Here is a 22,372-nt window from a genome sequence, read left to right as displayed (position 1 = left end):
GGTCTGAGTGCGTAGCAACCCTGTGACCTAGAGGTGATTCGATCTTGCCCTTTGGTGTGATGTCAGAGCAGTGAGGTGTGTTGGTGAAATGTTCCACTCCCCATTGGGAAGGCTTGTAAGTGTATAAAAAACCCCTGCACCCTTGTGATGCAGGAGGATAGGAGGACTTGAGGAGAACCGGCATAGGGGCTGTAAGAGAGGGCCACCCCCTCCACAGTGCCCAGGATTCCAGGGAGGGGAAGCTCCTGAGGGTCCACAGTGAACCGGAGAGAAGATCAGAGTCTGCAGAGTCCCTAATAAGCAAAGGATTCCTCAGAGACTGTTGGATGAGTGTACTGGGAAAATCCGGAGTCCCTGACTGACCATGTAAATCAGTCAGAGGCTTTACTAAGAGTCAGAGTGAGGGACCAAGGAAGCAAGAAGACGAAGGAACTGGGAGGGCCCAGGGAGGGAAGGGTACCTTCCCCAAGAGCTGACCTGTTTGGGAAGCACTGTGGAGCGTGGTAAGAGACTGAGCCGTGGTTGGAGTTTTGTACTCTGGGTCGCTGGAGTGCATGACCCCCTGGTGTACTATCTGTGGACCTTTGCTTGTTTTTCCTGCCAGCAATTTGCAGTAAAGACTTAATTTGAACAACAGCTTTGGAATGGTTTGACTGAACTGGTATAACGTGCTGGGGCCGGGGGAATGATAACCGTCCACATACGTGTCCATCTTGCATTTGGTACAAACAGGAAGGCTTGAGTTCAGAGCTCCATGAAAGTGCTGAACCTTGGCGTTTCATGGACGGCTACTCTGCCAACTCTAAATTCAAAGCTTCTTAATCGAGATGGAAACTCATGTACACAGTTACCATTCCCCAGCTTCAGCGCATCAATCCACTTTAAATAATCCTTACTCTCTAATCCTCCTACACCTGGATTTCCATCTCATCAATATAAGAACAGGGATGTTCACTTCTGGAGGATTTCTGTACAAAAAAATGGAATATTCTGCATACTATTTAGAAATGCAGAAAAATTGTGCATAATTTAAATTACTCAAACACAATGAATCACACTGTTATTTTGACAAATTTAATTTTAACATGCAATGCAATAAAACGTTATTGCAGAATTCTCCCTAATCCCTGACTTTACCTCCTCCTTACCAGGCCAGACCCCCTGTACTTTCTCCCTCTCTCCTTCCTTTCCCAGGCTTAACCCCTCCACACACCCTCTACCACCCCTCTGCCCTCACTCTGCATTCTCCCCTCAGCCCTTTCCACACTATCTCCTTCTTTCTCTGTCCCTCTGCATTTTCTCTCCCCCTTCTACTCCAGACCTGATCCTTCCACACTCCCTGGCTCCACTTCTCCAGTTTTCTTTCTTCCCAAAAGGATGAGAGAAAGAGCACTAATGTCCAATGTATATTATTATATAAAATCAAATCTTTATTAATATTTTTTTCAAAAATAAAATAAATGGGCACTTAATCAGCTAACTCTCTAGTAAGACGCACGTACGTTCACACATATGATGCATACATAATATGCATGAGAACTGATTGCTGCCTCCACATATATCATAACAAATTGAATCATTACTAGTCAGAAAACCAAAAAAGAGTGGTGGATCTCCACTTGCAGCACATCCTACACAATGATGTCAATATTTAACATGTTCAGCACAAATGTTCATTAAATGCACTCACAAACATATTCATGAGCATAAGTCATAGTGAGCTATTTGCATCCCATATTGGCTATGGATGCCTCGATTGTCTAGCTTACAGCTAACAGTTATAGAAGGGTATTGAAGATCCCTTGGGAAAAGATGGTAGCATCTGCTGCCTATACAATTCACCCCCTTACTTAGTTTCCCAAACCGTCAAGGTCAGGGCCCTTGTTGGTTGCCGTTTGATTCCAATTCCCCTTTATCTCTTGCTGTTGAAGCAGAGAGCAATGTTGGAGTTGCATCAAAAGTATCAGGCTTATTGGTTAAGAGTAGTAACCGCCACACCAGCAAGTTACCCCCATGCTTATTTGTTTTCCCAGACCATAAAATCCAATGTCCTTGTTGGTTGCTGTCTGAAACTAATTCCCCTTTTCCTCTTTTCCCCCTGCTGTTAAAGCAGAAAGCAATAATGGAGTTGCATCAACAGTATGAAGGCTTATTGGTTAGAGGTAGTAACCGCCTCACCAGCAAGTTACCCCCATGCACCCATTTCTTCATTCCCCTCCCCCTTGCCTTTAGGGATCCACAGTGTTTATCCCAAGCCCCTTTGAAATCTTTCACCATTTTTGTCTTCACCACCTCCTCCGGAAGGGCATTCCAGGCGTCCACCACCCTCTCCGTGTAGAAATATTTCATGATGTTGGTTCTGAGTTGTCCTCCCTGGAGTTTCATTTCATGACCTCTAGTTCTATTGATTTCTTTCCAACAGAAAAGATTTGTCGATTGTGCATCATTAAAACCTTTCAGGTATCTGAAGGTCTGTATCCTGTCTCCCCTGCACCTCCTCTCTTCCAGGATGTACATATTCAGATCCTTCAGCCTCTCCTCATAAGTCATTTGATGGAGCCCCCTACCATTTTGGTTGCCCTTCTCTGGACCACCTCCATCCTGCCTCTGTCTCTTTTGAGATACAGGCTCCAGAACTGAACACAATACTTCAGGAGAGGCCTCACCAAGGACCTGTACAAGGGGATTATCACCTCCTTTTTCTTACTGATTATTCCTCTGTCTGTGCAGCCTGGCTTTCTTCTGGCTTTAACTATCGCCTTGTCACATTGCTTCGCCGACTTCAGGTTGCCAGACACTATCGCCCCAAGGTCCCTCTCTTGCTCTATGCACAACAGCCCTTCACCCCCCATCACATTCTTGGCATTGAATCCCAGCTGCCATATCTTTGACCACTCTTCCAGCTTCCTTAAATCACGTCTCATTCTCTCTACTCCTTCCGACGTGTCCACTCTGTTGCAGATCTTAGTATCATCCGCAAATAGACAAACTTTACCTTCTATCCCTTCCGCAATGTCTCTCACAAAGATATTGAACAGGACCGGTCCCAACACTGATCCCTGCGGCACTCCGCTTAACACCGCTCTCTCTTCAGAATAGGTTCCATTTACCATCACACGCTATCTTCTGTTGTTCAACCAGTTTGTAATCCAGGCCACCTTCAGTGCTTCTCTGATGCTACAGTTTGCAGCCCATTGTATCAAGAGACTGTGGATTAGTAATTTAAGCACTACTAATATCTGATACCAAGTTTTTAATTGTTAGGGGTTTTTTAAAATCAGTTTTGCACCTTTTGTATTTGTTTGCAGTTTCTCTTGAATATATAAGGTGTTTTTCTCATTTTTGTTAGCAATATGCCGCAATGTCTATTTAACCCTTATAATCACAGTTCAGAAGCATTTTGCTTAGGAGTCAGAAATAGCAGGTCGGGCTTTGAAATACAATTGTTCCCAGCAGCAAACATCTTACTAGGAACAAAAGCAGCTGTGGCTTACCTGAAATGACTCCTATGATGACTTGGTGGGGGAAGTGAGCTGCTAGAAAGATCCTGGATAGGCAAACACAGATCTGAACTCCCCAGAATGTCACCCAGAGTGCCCCTCGCAGGCATCTGAAAGGCAGCACAGGAAGCCACTGTAGGATCAGATGCCATTCCCCTCATAATAGCAGTAGGGTCAACCTGCAGGTCATAAGAATGCAGCAATAGTGCTGCAAAGCTGCAAAACATATCTATGAAACACCCAAGCTCCTTTATAAGGAAATTCACAGGTGAGTTTTAAACTACTCACTCAGCTCTGGCGAAACAAAACAACACACAAAAAGATAAGTCAAAATGTCAGCCCATGACTCAATGCAGAGGACACAAGTTCAATTCCCACATAAGTCTTCCAGTGCCCAGACTGGCTGTTGCGCTGGAGAGGCAGCATTTGCAGCCAAAGAGGGAGAGATTTCGTCATGGCTCAAAGGTGACATCTAGTGGCCAGTCTTAGGGTCTGCATCAGCTGGATTCCCGAAAGGAGCTGCTGTCTGTGGTACCTGGCTGAGGATTCACTGTGATGGCTTTAGGGTATACGAGCAGGGAACAAATCCCCGGAGGTGTAACCATTAAGAAACCAGATTTGACTAAGCTGGAAGCCCAAAGCAGCAGGAGGAAAATATTGATCTTTCCCCTTCCTTTTTTTTTTTTAATACAAACTGAGTGTATTAAAAAAAACAAAAAAACCCAAACCCTCCCACCCCCCCAAAACAAGTAGCAAGAAGCTAGAAATAAGCTAGGAGCAGTGTATTAGAGATCTGAATCGTGTCCTCGATCGTCTTAACGATCGATTTCGGCTGGGAGGGGGAGGGAATCGTATTGTTGCCGTTTGGGTGTGTAAAGTATCGTGAAAATCGTTAAAATCGTGAGCCGGCACACTAAAACCCCCTAAAACCCACCCCCGACCCTTTAAATTAAATCCCCCACCCTCCCGAACCCCCCCCCAAATGCCTTAAATTACCTGGGGGTCCAGCGGCACACTAAAACACGGCACACTAAAACCCACCCCGACCCTTTAAATTAAATCCCCCACCCTCCCGAACCCCCCCCCAAATGCCTTAAATTACCTTGGGGTCCGTAGCGGCGGTCCGTAGCTTAAATTACCTCCGTAGCCTTAAATTACCTCTGTAGCGGCGGTCCGTAGCTAAATCGGGGGAAGGGGGAGAGCAGGAAAACCGGCACACTAAATCGTGTAGTCTTCAGCCGGCGCCATTTTGCAAAATGGCCGCCGCAAAATGGCGGCGGCCATAGACCAAAACGATTCGACGCAGGAGGTCGTTCCGGACCCCCGCTGGACTTTTGGCAAGTCTTGTGGGGGTCAGGAGGCCCCCCCAAGCTGGCCAAAAGTTCCTGGGGGTCCAGCGGGGGTCCGGGAGCGATCTCCTGCGTCGAATCGTTTTGGTCTATGGCCGCCGCCATTTTGCGGCGGCCATTTTGCAAAATGGCACCGGCTGAAGACTACACGATTTAGTGTGCCGGTTTTCCTGCTCTCCCCCTTCCCCCGATTTAGCTACGGACCGCCGCTACGGAGGTAATTTAAGGCTACGGAGGTAATTTAAGCTACGGACCGCCGCTACGGACCCCCAGGTAATTTAAGGCATTTGGGGGGGGTTCGGGAGGGTGGGGGATTTAATTTAAAGGGTCGGGGTGGGTTTTAGGGGGTTTTAGTGTGCCGTGTTTTAGTGTGCCGCTGGACCCCCAGGTAATTTAAGGCATTTGGGTGGGGGATTTAATTTAAAGGGTCGGGGGTGGGTTTTAGGGTGTTTTAGTGTGCCGGTTTTCCTGCCCTCCCCCTTCCCCCGATTTACAATTTTTTGACGATAAATCGGGGGAATTGGTATTGTATCGTGGCCCTAACGATTTTTGACGATTTAAAATATATCGGACGATATTTTAAATTGTCAAAAAACGATTCACATCCCTACAGTGTATACCTAAGTAAAAAGGTTGAAAAGTTCAGCTCAGTTACTCACCTTGGAAAGGTGTTGAGGTAGTGTGATTTGGTTTGAATAGGTACCAACATTTGTTAATCAAGAGAGCAGTGAGTCACTCTGGCTGACTAACTGAAGTTAGACTGTTGTATATGTGCATACGATGCAAAGAGCTCCTGGCTCTCAGAGAATGAGTCCGATCTCTGGAGGCTAGAGTGGCAGACCTGGAGGAGCTGAGGCAGACAGAGAGGTATATAGATGAGTCCTTCAGGGACATAGTAGCCAAGTCCCAACTTCAGACTGGCAGCCCTGGTGCTGCCTTGGAGGAAGAAGGTCTCATGATGGGAGAGCATCAACCGGGTGCAGCAAGAAAGGATCTTGTAGCAAGGACCTGCTCTCCAGGTGATGCATTGTCCTTTCGCCCTGAGGATATCTCCCCAAGGCCTACTGCCCAGGAAGGAAGGGTTAGGTCGGCCGTCATAGTTGGTGATTCGATTATTAGGAATGTAGATAGCTGGGTGGCTGGTGGGCGTGAGGATCGCCTGGTAACATGCCTACTTGGTGCGAAGGTGGCGGACCTCACGCGTCACCTAGATAGGATTTTAGACAGTGCTGGGGAGGAATTTGTTGCCAGAGGATGTATTTAGTTCAGTTAGTATAGCTGTGTTTAAAAAAGGATTGGATAAGTTCTTGGAGGAGAAGTCCATTATCTGCTATTAATTAAGTTGACTTAGAAAATAGCCACTGCTATTACTAGCAACAGTAACATGGAATAGACTTAGTTTTTGGGTACTTGCCAGGTTCTTATGGCCTGGATATTCTACTGTTGGAAACAGGATGCTGGGTTTGATGGACCCTTGGTCTGACCCAGTATGGCATGTTCTTATGTTCTTCCCTGTTTAATTCAGGGTACATTTTCAGGAGGGTGCAGACTTAGCACTCTATACACTCGCTTTTTAGCCCACACAAACCAGCTACAGTTCAAACTCAGGTACCTATATATATTGTGTTTCACTACCGGCTTGTTATGCGGCTCTTATACAGTGTTAAATGAAAGTATAAAGTACACTCACTTTTTGTAAATTTATATTCTGTCTGTTAAGAACTTCAAACAGATTACATTATGGTGTTGTAGTTATTTCCCTATCCCCAGAGAATTTATAATCTAGATTTGTACCTGAGATAATGAAGGGTAAAGTGATTTTACATAAGAACTTGCCATACTGGGTCAGACCAAGGGTCCATCAAGCCCAAAGTCACAAGGAAGAGCAGTGGGATTTAAATCCTGACTTCCATGGCTCATAACCCACTGCGCTAACCACTAGGCTAATCCTCTACTCCTCTGTTAAATGATAATGTAAAGTTCACATACTTTTTCAGCTAGCTAAACATCCACATAACAGGATAAGGATAATTTGGGTGGGATAAACCTTTGAAAATGTATCATTTAGTTTATAGTGAATGTCTGAATTTTATTTTTTACATTTGATCTTTAAATAAAAATATAGGTTCATGCTAAAACCAGGAATGGGTCAGCCTGTCCCTGATGACCTGGAGCCAGCTGCTAACCCCCCTAACTAGTGCTGCACGGTCAGCACTGTAAAACACTATAGTAGAAGTAATTCTCTGCTGTTGCTTATGGTGTGCGCTGCGGAGATCTGCTCCTCACCTCGTCCTGAAGGAAGGTGGCTGCTTCTGCAGGAAGAGGGTGACTAGAGCGGTCACCATCACATAGTAAACTCCAGCTGAACCCATCGCGTGTCCAGAAGGACTTCCTGTGATAACAAGAGCATAGCAATTAATTAAAAAAAATAATAAAGTTCAGCAGCCACAAGATGCAAGAAAGAGGTAGAAGTGCTGACCACAAAGCTGGTGTCATTTGATTAAACAGGCCCTGATGGTGCAACCCTCATCACTCTATTAAGGTGCAACCAAGGAACTGAGCACCGATGTTCCAGTTTCTCACACCTGTAGCAGGCACTGGTTCCATTCAATCTGTGTAGCACTCCCCCTTCAGGAAATTCAGTTGAACTGGGGCTAAGGGAGGAGAGAAGCTGTAACAGAAGACAAAAACCCACCCCGTGGTAGGAAAGGTCTGGGGTTGCGAGATATAACCATGCCCTCCCAGTGGCAAAGCGAGGGGGGCTGGGGGGGGGGGGTCAAAGTGCCGGGGTACCTGGGGACCTCTTTTTTGTATTTTTTTTTTTCAGCCACACACAGAGAGAATGCGAGAAGAGGGGGTTATTTGAAATGTCTGTTGTTTCTATGACCTTAAGCATTTCTACAAAGAGGGTGCTGCTGGTTGGTGGTGGTGGGAAGTGGGAGGGGCATGGGAAGACAATACAAATGTTTTGGACCCTGAGTGCCGGAGATCCTTGCTATACCTCTACTAGGGATGTGCATTCGTTTTGAACGAATGCGCAATCCGCAACGTATAGGTCCCTATTCGTTGCATTTGTGGGTCCGCGAAATGCATGGCGAACGCCCACAAATGCAACATATTATACGTTTCCATTCTTTTGGTTCGTGCCGCAGTGTTTTAGAAATAGAAGGCCATGTGAGAGTAGGGGCGGATTGGCCTATCGGGGGATTGGGCTTCCCCCGGTGGGCTGGACTAGCGGATCACGTGGCCTCCTCTGCTCCGGGACATTGAGGGCGCTGGGCCGAAGAAATGAAGAGACCAGGCCGGCAGGGCCAAAGAAAAGAAGATGGCTGCTGCCAGCCGCCGCTGGAGAAATGAAGACCGGTGTAGTCAGCCGCCGACGGAGAGCAGGCCAGCGGGGCTGAAGAAAACAAGATCGGCACAGCCCGAGACTAGGCCGAAGAAAAGAAGATGGCCACTGCCAGCCGCCGCCAGAGAAATGAAGACCGGCACAGCCCGAGACTAGGCCGAAGAAATGAAGATGGCCGCTACCAGCCGCCGCTCGAGAAATGAAGACCGGCGCAGTCAGCCGGCGACAGAGATGAGCTGTTCAGCTGGGGGCCTTTGTGTGCATATATATTTGAGATCGGAAGGGTGCTTCTGTGTATGTGTATGTGAGAAAGGAATGGTGCTTCTGTGTGAGACAGAGAAGGTGCTTCATGTATGTGAGACAGGGAGGGTGCTTCTGTGTGTGTGTGTGTGTGTGTGTATGTGTGTGTATGTGAGAAAGGAATGGTGCTTCTGTGTGTGTGTGTGTGTGTATGTGAGAAAGGAATGGTGCTTCTGGGTGTCTTTGTGGTATGTATGTGAGAAAGGAATGGTGCTTCTGTGTGTGGTGTATTGTTATCCTAGGACCCAGTGTAATATTTACCCTTGCTTATTCACAGGTAGGGTTATTGTTGTTTGAGTCCTTGGTGTTATTACTGTTATGTTATGATGGGATTGCAGTATAGATTTTGAGTGTCTTTTTTGAGAGGTTTTGTGTTAGTTCACAATGTGCCTGGCAGTGGAAGGTGTTTGTGCTGCTGTTACTGTGAGGTGACACCAGAATTTGAAAATATCTTTTAGTATGATGAGCTGTAAGGGAAACATCCAAGCTCCATTGTTTGGGGGAATTTCAGTGGATGCACAGAGTTACAGAACTGGAGGTGCAGGATTTGTATTGACATTCTGTCCCTTCCTATATATTCCTGACTTCACTCTCATAGCCATATAGAATCTGTTGAATGAGGCTATCAAATAATTTTATAGTGTGAAACTGGCCAGCTTTTTAAAATTACGCAGAAGACCCTTTGGACTTTTTTATTAACACTTTTTTTTTTTTTATAACCAATTTGAAAGCAGGATCCATGCTATAGAGGTGGGTGTGATGAAGAAATGTCATTTTGGCTCCCCTCCAAAATAAATTCTTCTGTCTAGAGAGCCACTGATTTTCTGTGACCTTAAGCATTAGTACAAGAAGGATTAAAGGGGAGGGGCACTGGAGAAGCTCACAAATGCATTGGCCCCCGGGCGCCGGAGACCCTTGGGGTGCCACTGGGTGTGAGTCATATGGGGCCGCAAGCGGTGGCAAAGAGGAGTGGAGATTTGGCGGGCCGCGAGCAGTGTCCAACCTGCTTGTGACCCAGAAAACCACACAGTCAGCGGGCGTGATCGAGAATGAGGTAGGAGTCGGGGCTGAGACCAGGGGGTGGCGGTGCAACCGGAGGGGGGGGGGGGGGGCGCAAGGGAGAAGGCTCGCCTAGGGCGCCAAATCCCCTTGCACTGGCCCTGTCAAGAGTAGAAACTGCCGCTCCGTGCCAGTTTAGCTTTTTTATTTATTCCCATCTTCTAGCCTTTTAGGGATCCACAGTGTTTATCCCAAGCCCCTGTTAGGATTCCCCAGCCACCTTGGGACAATTATCTTTCCTCACCATGGAGGTTACGCATGTCCAAGCCCCTGACTGGAGGCAGGGCCGGTGCAAGGGGATTGGGCGCCCTAGGCAATTTCAGCCTTGCGCCGCCCCCACCCCGGTCACAGCCCCGACTCCTTCCCCCCCCTAAAAGAAAACTCATCTGATGCTCCAGTGGGGGCCCGGGAGTGATCTGACGCTCCCGGGGCCTTGGCTGCCACTAATCAAAATGGCGCCGGTGCCCTTCAGCCCCTACCATGCGACAGGGGCTACCGGTGCCATTGGTTGGCCCCTGTCGCATGGTAGGGGCTAAAGGGCACCAGCGCCATTTTGGTTAGTGGCAGCCGAGGGCTCAGGAGCGTCAGATCACTCCCGGGCCCTCCGCTGGACCACCAGGGGGGCGTTGGGAGGGTGCCACGGGGGGTGGGCAGGCAAAAAGTGCCCTTTCAAATTTTGCCGCCTACCGCGGCGCCCCCTACCACTCGGCGCCCTAGGCACAGGCCTAGCTCACCTAATGGTTCCTCCGGCCCTGACTGGAGGGACACATCCCCAGAGTCAGAGAGCAGTCTAATCCTGCTCATGTAAATCTGGGAACACTGGAAGTAACTGGACACTTTCTGCTTTGCATCTATTGATTCTTTTATGAGGAACTACAGTGATCTTTAATTTGAACCCTCTCTAGTGAGTCCTACCTGGTTTGTAAGTGTACCTGTCCCAAAGAGCTATGGTAACACACACACAAGGAAGAACATTACTATCTGGGCCAAAAAGATGAGCTGTTACCCCCACAGAAAGGACCCACACATTGGGGATACAGAAAAGGGGAATGAGAAGTATGAAGTCCTTACCAGTTATTAATTCTTTTGTGTGCCCTTGGAGGATGTGCCACTACAAAGCAAAGGGTTACACCTGCATACACACACTCACAGATTTCAGATTTAGAAAATGTTATTGGCACACACATACTCACTTTCACTATAACACAGCTATATACCCATACACACACTCACTCACTCTCACACAGCTACACACCCATACACACGCTCTCTCACTCTCACACAGCTATATACCCATACACACCCTCATTCTCACACAGTTACACACCCATACACGCATGCTCTCAGTCTCACACAGCTACACACATGCACACACTCACTCTCACACAGCTACACATCCATACACGCACTCTCTCACTCTCACATAGCTGCACATACTCACACTTGCTCTTAACCAGGCTCAGGAAAATAGGGGAGAAAAAGAGTACTCGTCCCCTCACCACTTTAAAAAAAATATAACAAACTAGCATTTGGTTTATATTTTCTGAAATAATATGAGGGGCTTATTTACTAAGCTGCAATTTGCATTCAGTAAACAGCATTTACCGCATGGTAAAACACATTGACACAAACAAAATGGAAATGCAATGTGAAATTTGCAATTATCGCAAACTTCAGTGCATTATTTCCAGGTCCCTAAATCAGGCACAAAGTAGATATGCTAATGAACTGTGCCATATGCAAAACAGCTAGCTGGCAGGCCAAGTAGTAGCACAGCACTGTGCTACTCTGGGGGAAATGAGCTAACTTCCCTGGGAGCATCACCAGGCTAGGAGCTGTCGATTTAAAGGGGAAATAAAGCCCTGTAAATGTCCCCCAACTTGGTTAAAAATCCCCTGGTGGCCCGTGGTGAACCACACAACCTCTCCACTGTACCCCCACTCAGCCCCTAAATGAAAAATAAAAAAAAAAACAATCAGGACCCTCACACCGTCTCCCAGGCATACCCCATAGCTTTGGGGGATTTGAAGAGGGCAGGAGTCATCTCCATTTCCTCCTGCCCCAAAGTGCCATCTTCCAAAATAGCGTCGCCCCTATGTCTCTCCGAATCTCTGTGTGTGCATCCCTGGGCTTGTGTATCTGTGTGTGTGCTGTGGGTGCCCCTGGTTGTCTGTGTCAGGGTACGTGGGTATATCAGTTGCTAATTCATGAAAATTATTTTTACTGACAGGCTGCCAGATTTTTCCTGCCACCCCCACTTTTTTTTTCTTACAGTCATGCATTTTACCTTTGCCATTTTGTGCACAGCTGGACACATCCCAGATGTAGCCCTGCCACCTGACCCTCGACTCCTGAATACTGCAGTCTTGGAGAGCCTTTTGCACGGCACAGGAGACCCAGGCCCCATCACGCACAAGGTTTTTGCTAACCTGAAATAACCTTTTGGAAGCCACTGGCTACCAGTGGCTTCCAGGATAATATATAAATCTATGACGCTGATACACAAAGCCATTCAAAACAGAGATATGCCCTGGTTCACTGATCATCTACAATTCAACACTTCATCCCGCCCAACGAGATTCCAGCATTTAGCCAAACTAAAGATCCCAGCACCCAATCTGACTAGACTTTCTAGTACAAAAGAACGGTCATTCATCATTGCTGGATCAACAATATGGAACACCATGCCCTCTGAATTACGCCAGGAAATTTGTCACAAAAAATTTAAACAAAACCTTAAAACCTGGCTATTTAAAAAAGCCTACTATTAATGATCTGAGTCCTATACCATTCTTCACCATTTCCACAGTCTCTTATATTTCGATTATATTCTTTTAATACAAAGTTATACACGGTTTTGTATTTGTTCAGTTTCTATGTTATATTGTAAAGCGCAATGCTGAATTATTGTTTTAATGTAAACCGAGGTGATGTTACTTACGTACCCCGGTATATAAAAATCTGCAAATAAATAAATAATAAATAAATGGACGCATCCTTTTCTTTTTACTGTCGGTAAATTAATTGATGTTGCCAACCCTGGTGTGCATGTGTATGACTATGTCTGTATGTACACTACCTTTTATTTATTTATTTATTGGATTTATATTCTGTTTTGATGTTTATATCTGTCTATGCTATGTGTGTATCTGTTTATGTGTGAGATTGTGTATCTCTGTGCGTGTATGTATATTTCTGTGTGTGTGTGTGTATCTCTGTGCGTGTATGTCTATTTCTGTGTGTGTATCTGTGTGCGTGTGTGTCTATTTCTGTGTGTGTGTGTGTGTGTGTGTCTGTGTATCTGTGTGCGCGTGTGTGTGTGTATGTATGTAAATGTACCAGTTAATACATTTTTCATGATGGAACTCCTCTGCTGAAGTTTCATCAGCTTTTAAACATTAGCTAGACTCAGCTATTTTATTTTATTTATTTATTTTTACTTTTTGATAATAAGTGACTAATCAGGAAATAAAGTGGCATTTGATAGGTCAGGCAGTAAAACAAACATTTCCTGTTTTATTCCTGCCGTGGAAACATCCAGCTGACACAGCAGAGAGTGCTGCAGAGATGGGAAAAACAAGAAGGCATATGGAGGCCCTTACCTGGCCCAGTTTCACATGTGATGGGAAACTGTTCGATGGCTGGAACAGAAGTGTTTCTGTAGTACAGCGTCTCATGCACCCACCAGTATGGCCTTTGCCCAGAGAGAACCCTGGAAGAAAGCATAGCAGCTTGAAAACAATTGCCCACCTCTCAACAGGCCCATCTCTCAGCCTATCAGGTTGTCCTGTTCCTCAACAGACCAGTCTCTGGGCCTATCAGGTTGTCCTGTTCCTCAACAGACCAGTCTCTGGGCCTATTAGGTTGAGGTTGTCCTGTTCCTCAACAGACCAGTCTCTGGGCCTATCAGGTTGTCGCATTCCTCAATAATTAATGGTAGTGGAATTTGAGCAAACAATGGTATAAACATAGAGGATCTGGGGAGACAGCTGATGGTAATGAAGCACTGGGAAACTTTGACAGAGCGCCGGTTCAGCCTTTAACAGCAGTGGTATGACTGCTTTGTGCTTCCGGGAATTCATTGGGATGGCTTGCACACAGTGGCAGTTACCACCCTAAACAGTAGATGTGGGTGTAACCGGCACCGAGTGGTAATTTGAGCCCTAAACAGCATTGGTATGATTGCATTGGCTTGGGGTATTGATTTGATGAGTTGAAAACAGCAGGGCCTGAAATGGCCCTACCAGCTGCAGAGGTGGAGGCCATCCCTTTGGCAGATTGTGGGCATGCTTGGGACAGTGCTGGGAAAAGGGTAGAGAGGACAAGTCAAAGATGTAGCGGGAATTGGGTGTTGGGTTGCATAAGGGATCTTGTGTGTACATGCACGAAAATTAAGTGAATCTCTACTGGGCAAACTGGGTGGATGTTGGTCTTCTTCTGCTATCATTTGCTATGTGACTATGCTTATTATTATTATCATCATTTTTATGATTTATATTCCGCTTTTCAGCATTCCAAAGTGGATTCCGTTCAGGTACTGTAGATATTTCCCTATGCCCAGAGGGCTCACAATCTAAGTTTCTACCTCCGCCCCCTCCCAACGCAAAAGTTGATTTAGTAAATCAGACCACGGAATAATTGGGAATTTCAAATTCTTTTACTTGATAAATACTGTATTCTTGGCTATGTTTGAATACATCCGGTTGGATTTCAAGTTATTCTGGTATGCATTCCCGGATAACTCTTAGCCAGCTATATTCAAGTGATGGTCAGTTAAGTGGCTAAACTTGAAGAAAGAAAAACCCAAAAAGAGCCTGCTAGCCTGATTCCTCCCCAATCCTGCTAAAAAAAAAGTAAGACTTGCAGGACATAGCAGCCGAATCCTTTCCCCCTCCGTCACCATGCTTCCCGAAAACTACAAAACACGTTACAACAGTTGCGGGCCTACCAGTCAAAGAATCTGCACCTCCCCCCTCCCATTCGACACCCCCTGGCAAAATGAATTTAGAATCAAGACCTCCCCTCCAATAAGCTCCCCCCCCCCCCCCATTCGGCACCACCGAGCAGCCACCAGGACCTGGGTACAAGCATCCAGCATCCTGTGCTGTAAGAACATAAGAACATAAGAACATGCCATGCTGGGTCAGACCAAGGGTCCATCAAGCCCAGCATCCTGTTTCCAACAGAGGCCAAACCAGGCCACAAGAACCTGGCAATTACCCAAACACTAAGCAGATCCCATGCTACTGATGCAGTTAATACCAGTGGCTATTCCCTAAGTAAACTTGATTAATAACCATTAATGGACTTCTCATCCAAGAACTTATCCAAACCTTTTTTGAACCCAACTATACTAACTGCACTAACCACATCCTCTGGCAACAAATTCCAGACCTTTATTGTGCGTTGAGTGAAAAAGAATTTTCTCCGATTAGTCTTAAATGTGCTACTCGCTAACTTCATGGAATGCCCCCTAGTCCTTCTATTATTTGAAAGTGTAAATAACCAAGTCACATCTACTCTTTCAAGACCTCTCATGATCTTAAAGACCTCTATCATATCCCCCCTCAGCCGTCTCTTCTCCAAGCTGAACAGCCCTAACCTCTTCAGCCTTTCCTCATAGAGGAGCTGTTCCATCCCCTTTATCATTTTGGTTGCCCTTCTCTGTACCTTCTCCATCGCAACTATATCTTTTTTGAGATGCAGCGACCAGAATTGTACACATTATTCAAGGTATGGTCTCACCATGGAGCAATATAGAGGCATTATGACATTTTCCGTTTTATTAACCATTCCCTTCTTAATAATTCCTAACATTCTGTTTGCTTTTTTAACTGCTACAGCACACTGAGCCGACGATTTTAAAGTATTATCCACTATGATGCCTAGATCTTTTTCCTGGGTGGTAGCTCCTAATATGGAACCTAACATCGTGTAACTACAGCAACGGTTATTTTTCCCTATATGCAACACCTTGCACTTGTCCACATTAAATTTCATCTGCCATCTGAATGCCCAATCTTCCAGTCTTGCAAGGTCCTCCTGTAATGTATCACAGTCTGCTTGTGATTTAACTACTCTGAATAATTTTGTATCATCCGCAAATTTTATAACCTCACTCGTCGTATTCCTTTCCAGATCATTTATATATATATATTGAAAAGCACCGGTCCAAGTACAGATCCCTGAGGCACTCCACTGTTTACCCTTTTCCACTGAGAAAATTGACCATTTAATCCTACTCTCTGTTTCATGTCTTTTAACCAGTAACAGGTCGATACAGTACAGTGTGCTCCGTTGGAGCGCACTGTTAGCTAGCTCTGGACGCGTGTTTTCCCTTACCCCTTATTCAGTAAGGGGAGGAAAACACGCGGCCCACCCGCAGCACCTAATAGCGCCCTCAACATGCAAATGCATGCTGATGGCCCTATTAGGTATGCGCGCGGGATACAGTAAGTAAAATGTGCAGCCAAGCCGCACATTTTACTTTCAGAAATTAGCGCCGACCCAAAGGTTGGTGCTAATTTCTTCCGGCGCCAGGAAAGTGCACAGAAAAGCAGTAAAAACTGCTTTTCTGTGCACCCTCCGACTTAATATCATAGCGATATTAAGTCGGAGGTCCCGAAAAGTAAAAAAAAGTAAAAAAAATAAAAATAAAAATTTGAATTCGGCCCGGACGCTCAATTTTGCCGGTGTCCGGTTTCCGAGCCCGTGGCTGTCAGCGGGCTCGAGAACCGACGCCGGCAAAATTGAGCGTCGGCTGTCAAACCCGCTGACAGCCGCCGCTCCAGGCCAAAAGGAGGCGCTAGGGACGCGCTAGTGTCCCTAGCGCCTCCTTTTCCTCGTTTGCACCGCGTCGCCTAATTTGCATACTGGATCGCTCGCACCGGCCAAGGGCCGGTGCGTGCGCCGGGAGAGCGGGCGTTCGTCCGCTCTCCCGCGGTTTTACAGTATTGGGCTGTTTGTAAGCCACGAAAGGACATCGCCTCCTATCCCATGACTTTTTAGTTTTCGTAGAAGCCTCTCATGAGGGACTTTGTCAAACGCCTTCTGAAAATCCAAATACACTACATCTACCGGTTCACCTTTATCTACATGTTTATTAACCCCTTCAAAAAAGTGAAGCAGATTTGTGAGGCAAGACTTGCCTTGGGTAAAGCCATGCTGACTTTGTTCCATTAAATCATGGGGGATGGGGGAAGGGGGATGAGAGAAGTGCAAGACAAGGCCTAGAGCTGCCCAGCCTTACAAAAACAGTGTTGGCCACTCACCCAGCCCATTCTGTGGCTGAATTCAAGCATGCATGGGACAGTCACAGACATAAGAGGATGTTAATGGCTGGAGGGAGACCACAGAGGAGTAAGACCTGCCACAACACAAGTAGGCAGGTACAAACGAGCATACTAAGTCTGCAGATGTCTTCCATGTTTCTATAAAACATCTTCATCTTCTTTTCATCATCTGGGCTATTTCCACAGCTGGGGGAGTTGGAATTCTTCTCTCAGATATGCAGACGTCCTTTGGCTGACACATTCATTGCTGGAGATAGCACACAATACTTCAAAAGTCAGCCTCCATTTTTCTTGTGAGGAAAAGCTTGGGGAGTAGATAAGATAAGGGCAGCAGCCAAAGCCTGTTTTAGGTGTTGGGAGGGGGAGCAAGCAGAGCAATTGTTCAGAGCCCTTTGACAAAACTGAGTGATGTCACTGAGAGGGAATTTCAGGGTGCCTGGCTCTGGCTGGGGCCCAGGCCCAGCTCTTCAATCAGGCAAATTAGATGATTGCCTACAGTGCCCGAGTTTTGGGGCTTTGAAGTGCATGAGCACGTGTGGCTCTGCCTGATGATTCTATTGGCCAGTACCCCAATCTCAGGCAGCAGTGAAGAGTGCTCTGCTTCCTGTTTCTGCCCCGCCTTTCGCAGGCAGTGTGCAGGGAATAGGAAGGGGTGAGGCAGTTTTTCATTGCATGTATCCCAGTTGGCCAACTTTGGTCCTCAAGAGCCACAAACAGGTCAGGTGTTCAGGATATCTACAATGAATATGCCTGAGATAGATTTGCATGCAAATCTATCTCAGGCATATTCATTGTGGATATCATGAAACGTTGCCTGTTTGTGGCTCTTCAGGACTGGAGCTGGCCACTCCTAGCATATATCTATGTATTTGGCAAAAAAAAAAAAAAAAAAAGGCTGTATGTGTGACTAGCATCACTTTTTTCTGCTAATGTGTTTTGATTTCCCAACAGGAAGTGTATTGCTAAATAATACATTTGGGGTTTTAGTCTGCCTTTCCAAATAATGCTCAAGTTAGCTTACCACATTTTTAGAATTCAGGAATCCTGAGTCCCTGGCCCAGAGAGATTACAATCTAAGACCTAGATTCATCATTTTGCTCTATATTTCCCACAAATATCTCCCATGATAAAAAAAAAATGTGTGACTCTTTATAAGGCTTGCCTATAAGTCAACTATTTATGCCACTGTATGTTTCCAACAGAGGCCAAACCAAGCCTGAAGAACCTGGCAATTACCCAAACACTAAGAAGATCCCAAGCTACTGATGCAATTAATAGCAGTGGCTATTCCCTATGTAAACTTGATTAATAGCCGTTAATGGACGTCTCCTTCAAGAACTTATCCAAATCTTTTTTGAACCCAGCTACTCTAACTGCACTAGGCACATCCTCTGTGTATATTGTGCCGGTAGTGTTGTGGTTCTGGCCGCGAGCACCGCAGCCAGGCCCTTACCTGCTCCTGCTTCCAGAGGCCTGGTTTGCGGCCTGGTTTGCGGCGTCCCCGCTGGGGCTGTGCCACAGCAAGCCCTCCCATGGATGCCTGGCTCCTAGGCGCGTGCGCGCCACTTGGGCGCTTTTCTAGGCTGTTTCCCGCCAGTGGTGACTCCTCCCAACTTCTGACATCAGACGCTGTGGCCTTGATAAGCCGGCCGCGGCCATCCAGTTTTTGCCTTGCAACGAGTTAGCTTCCTGGTTTCCTGTTGTGCTGTGCCCCGGAGTGACTCGCCTTGCTTCGTCGCCCCGTTCCTGCTACAGTACCTGCTTGGTTCCTTCCTGCCTGCTACAGTACCTGCTTGGTTCCTTCCTGCCTGCTACAGTACCTGCTTGGTTCCTGCTTGCTTGCTACAGTACCTGCTGGTTCCTGCTCGCTTGCTACAGTACCTGCTGGTTCGTGCCTGCCTGCTCAGTACCGGTTTGGTTCCTGCCAGCCTGCTACAGTACCCGGTTGGCCCCAGTCCGCCTGCTACAGTTCTTGCCTGGTTCCAGTACCTGAATCCTGCTACAGCCCCTGCCTGGTCCCACTCCCAGTACCCGGTGCCTGCTGCTGTTCCTGCCTGGTCCCAGTACCCGAATCCTGCCACAGTTCCTGTCTGGTTCCAGAACCCGAACCCAGTTGTAGTATTGCTACTGTCTTAGTCTGGTTCCAGTTACCTGTCCTGATCCACAACCCGCCTAAGTCCCAGCGGCCGGGTCCCTACGGGCTCCTCCCAGGGGGGCTTCGGCTTCCAAGGGTGAAGCCACCTAAGTCCCAGTGGTTGGGCTCCTACGGGCTCCTCCCGGGGGAGTGCCAGCTTCCAGGGTGAAGAGCATCTACGTCCTGCCTGAACATCTGCCTCCCGGCCTGCTACTCACTAGAGACTTTGACCATCTTTCCCCGTCTCCAGCAGGTCGGCCCAAGGGTCCACTAAACAGAGACTCCCATAACAGGTAGAGGGATAAAATGGACTACCATATTGAACGTCCATTTTCCTAACCTGCAAACAGCCACATTTCCTGGTTGCCCGATGCCAAGTTCATGCTAGGAATGCAGTTTTCCCTAGCGCTTTCCTATTGCATCGGGCACCCAAGAGAAGTGAATGTGCGTGCGTTAAAAAAGCGGGCCGGATAACTCAAACGTTATCTATCTAAATGTCAAATGTGGCATGTTCAGCCACTTATCCAACTAAATTATAGCCGGCTAAGTAGTTATCCGGCTATTGTTTAGCTGGATAAAAAAAGGGGTGTTTCAGAGGCATTCAAGGGAGGGGCTAAGATATCCAGCTAATCTAGCTGAATATTGGGTAAATCCAGTTAGGTTAGCTGGCTAACTTTAGGCCTCCCTTGGAACAGCCTCCCAGTGGAAGTGATGGAGACAGAAACAGAATCCAAATTCGAGAAAGCAAGGGATAAATGCAGGGGACTTCTGAAGGTGTGATGGAATTATAAAGCTAAATTAATTGGGCGAATGGGCAGACTGGATGAGTCATATGCTCTTTTTTTATGTTTCTAGTTATCTTTTATTGTCTTTGCTCTTAAATTCCCGGCTATATGATTCTTGCTAACTCTGGAAATCCAAGGTGGAACGGATTACGACTTCATCAGAAAAAGTCAAGGGCGTTACCCCCCCCCCCCCCCCCCCCCCCCCCCCCAGCAAGGCATCCTGTCTCACGCAAAAACAGAACGGAGAAGGGTAAAATATGGAGCTGAGAGTTTATCTTTGGTACGTTGACCTTATTTCCTTGTGCCACGTTCTGTATTACTTTTGGCAACGCGTGCAAACTACCAGGCCAGTAAAGATGATTGCATCTGAATCTGGACATTGTCTGTAACATCCGTTGCTGTAATTCACAGGTTAAAATCCTGACCTTGGTTTAACCAAGGCAGATAAGAGTTGGTGGTAACCAAGCAGCAGTTGTGTGTTATCTCTGAAACAGGATTACCCTGTACCTCTCCCCTGCAGTTCCTAAACTTCTCTCTGTGTACAGTGCTCCAGCTCTCCTGATAATCCTCACTGTATTTCTTTCTTTTAATGTATATTCTTTCTTTTGAGCCACTTCCAAGCAGATTACGTTCAGGTACTGTAGGTATTTCCCTTTCTAGCTTCCATTTTTGTCAGGCTACGCTGGTCTTGGTTTTACCCGCACTGCATCCAACAGGGAAATGAATTAGAACTGCAGGTCCCTGCATGCGAAGGGGAAAAACCAGGACTGACTCAATTGGACTTGACAAAAAATGGAGCCAGTTGTCAATCCTACTTCTAATGTCTTCTTTTTAAGAGTATCAGATTCCTGAAGATGTTCTGGTGACGTCTACATTTTATGCTTTCAAGGTTGCGAGAACATTTTTATGTTCAGATTTCTAGTGGTCACTTGCAAGCATCAGTTCTTCAAGGTTTGTTTTTTTTTTTTAAGGCAACTGCTTTAACAATTTATGGCCTGCTTTTCCAAAGAAGGCTCAAGACAGCTTATAACATATTAGAATCCAGGTGAAATAAGTCCCTGCCCCAAAGAACGTAAAATCGAAATGGAAACTTGAGGCAATGGTAGATAAATTAACTCACCCAAGGTTACAAGGGGGTGTCAGTGTGAGGAGTGGGATTTGAATTCTGGTTTCACCTTGTTCTTAGCGTATTGCTCTAACCATTTGGCACTTCCTTCTCCTACTGACAAAATGTATTTCAGAACATCACGTCACTGAGCTGCCTTCTATTTCCACGCTAAAATAAATTATTTTATTACTCCCACATGCACAGTTGGAACCGTATCCCAGATAGGATTTGGATCCTAGACCTCTCTTACTGTATTTCTGCACAATGAACATCTGTCAACCCTCAGTACAAGAAATACAATTGCAAAATTTGCTATTTTTTTTCTTCCTTGCAAGAGGAAAGATTCAAGCATGTGAGAGAAATTCACACTTTTCTTTCTTTTACATTTTATCGATATCCTCCTTTGCAAACTTTTTTGTAGCTGTGGGGAATAATTCATCCAATGAAAACCTGAGATAGTTTTGCCATCCTACATAAATACATTAAGTTGCGTTTATAGTAAGAACTCTGTCCAGGTTTCTCTTATCATTTCCTCTGAGCGGATTCCCTTTTCAGCCTAGCAGACGGCGAGCCGCACTACTTTAGGGCACTCACCACTTCAAGACCAGGTTCAGCCAGTCCCCGATCACCGCCACCCAGATGAGCCTGATGCCCACCGCCTCGCAGAGGTGGAACCAGATGGGGAAGAAGATGCAGAAGGTGCTCCGGAGGTCCGCCGCGTGGGAAATGAACACGAACCAGTCCTGGGAGCTCCTGTAGTGCGTCTGGAGGTACCGCACCACCTGGACTCCCGAGCCGTGGAGAAGATCCATCTTGCTCTCCATTCCCTCTCAGTCAGTGGTGTCAAAAAAACTTAGCTATTCATATAGGGTCTTTCCTGATCCTTCCTGGAGAGATGCGCTGAGTTGCCTCGGGCCTGGGATGACCACATACCATTTTTTGTGCCAGTTCCATTCAGTTTTCAGTGATTCCTCAACTCCCTCCCTACTTACCCCAGCCACCCCCCCCCCCCCCCCCCGTGAGAAAAAAAAAGAGCAGAAAAAGCCATTGAACAAATGTATCCCAAAAGCTTTGATGTAAACATGTTTGCTGGCAGAGGCAAACAGCCTCTTCGGCCACTCATTGATCCAGCGGGATCAATCATTAACCTGCGATTCCTACAGCTGCTAGTCCTCTGCTTTCAGGGGCTGCTGTTCATTGCCAGGCTCTTGTGATATAGACTTCCATGAACTCACTGAGCCCACAGCGGAATATTGTGGGCAGTGCCACTCTTAAAGAGACACCTGGTGGTTAACTGAAGAACAGCACTAGAAGCAGCTCTAAACACTGGATTTCTCATGCTATCAAGGAAGTTACAGGCTCTCCTCAAACTCACTTAGACTGTTTGGCACTAAGTATATTCAGCATTTTCTGGGTGTTTGGCTGCCTGATTGTTCATGTCCTGTCTTTCTGCATGGATATCTCTGAGGAATTCTCGATGTAACATTGCACTGTGT

General features: G+C 46.5%; 1 protein-coding gene across 1 annotated transcript; it reads right to left on the bottom strand.

Annotated features, from left to right (window-relative positions):
• Positions 1–744: 744 nt before the first annotated feature.
• LOC115073635 (glucose-6-phosphatase-like) lies at positions 745–21,700 on the bottom strand. Its single transcript, XM_029572236.1, has 5 exons — positions 21,471–21,700; positions 13,160–13,269; positions 7,136–7,241; positions 3,495–3,610; positions 745–926 (listed from the first exon to the last, which is right to left on the bottom strand). The coding sequence occupies exons 1-5, from the start codon at positions 21,698–21,700 to the stop codon at positions 745–747; spliced, it is 744 nt and encodes a 247-aa protein (XP_029428096.1).
• Positions 21,701–22,372: the final 672 nt, after the last annotated feature.

The sequence above is a fragment of the Rhinatrema bivittatum genome, chromosome 12 (assembly GCF_901001135.1).
Source record: "Rhinatrema bivittatum chromosome 12, aRhiBiv1.1, whole genome shotgun sequence".
Taxonomy (NCBI): Eukaryota; Metazoa; Chordata; class Amphibia; order Gymnophiona; family Rhinatrematidae; genus Rhinatrema; species Rhinatrema bivittatum.
The sequence above is the reverse complement of the archived record's forward strand: the minus strand, read 5'-3'. Positions and strand labels throughout refer to the sequence as shown.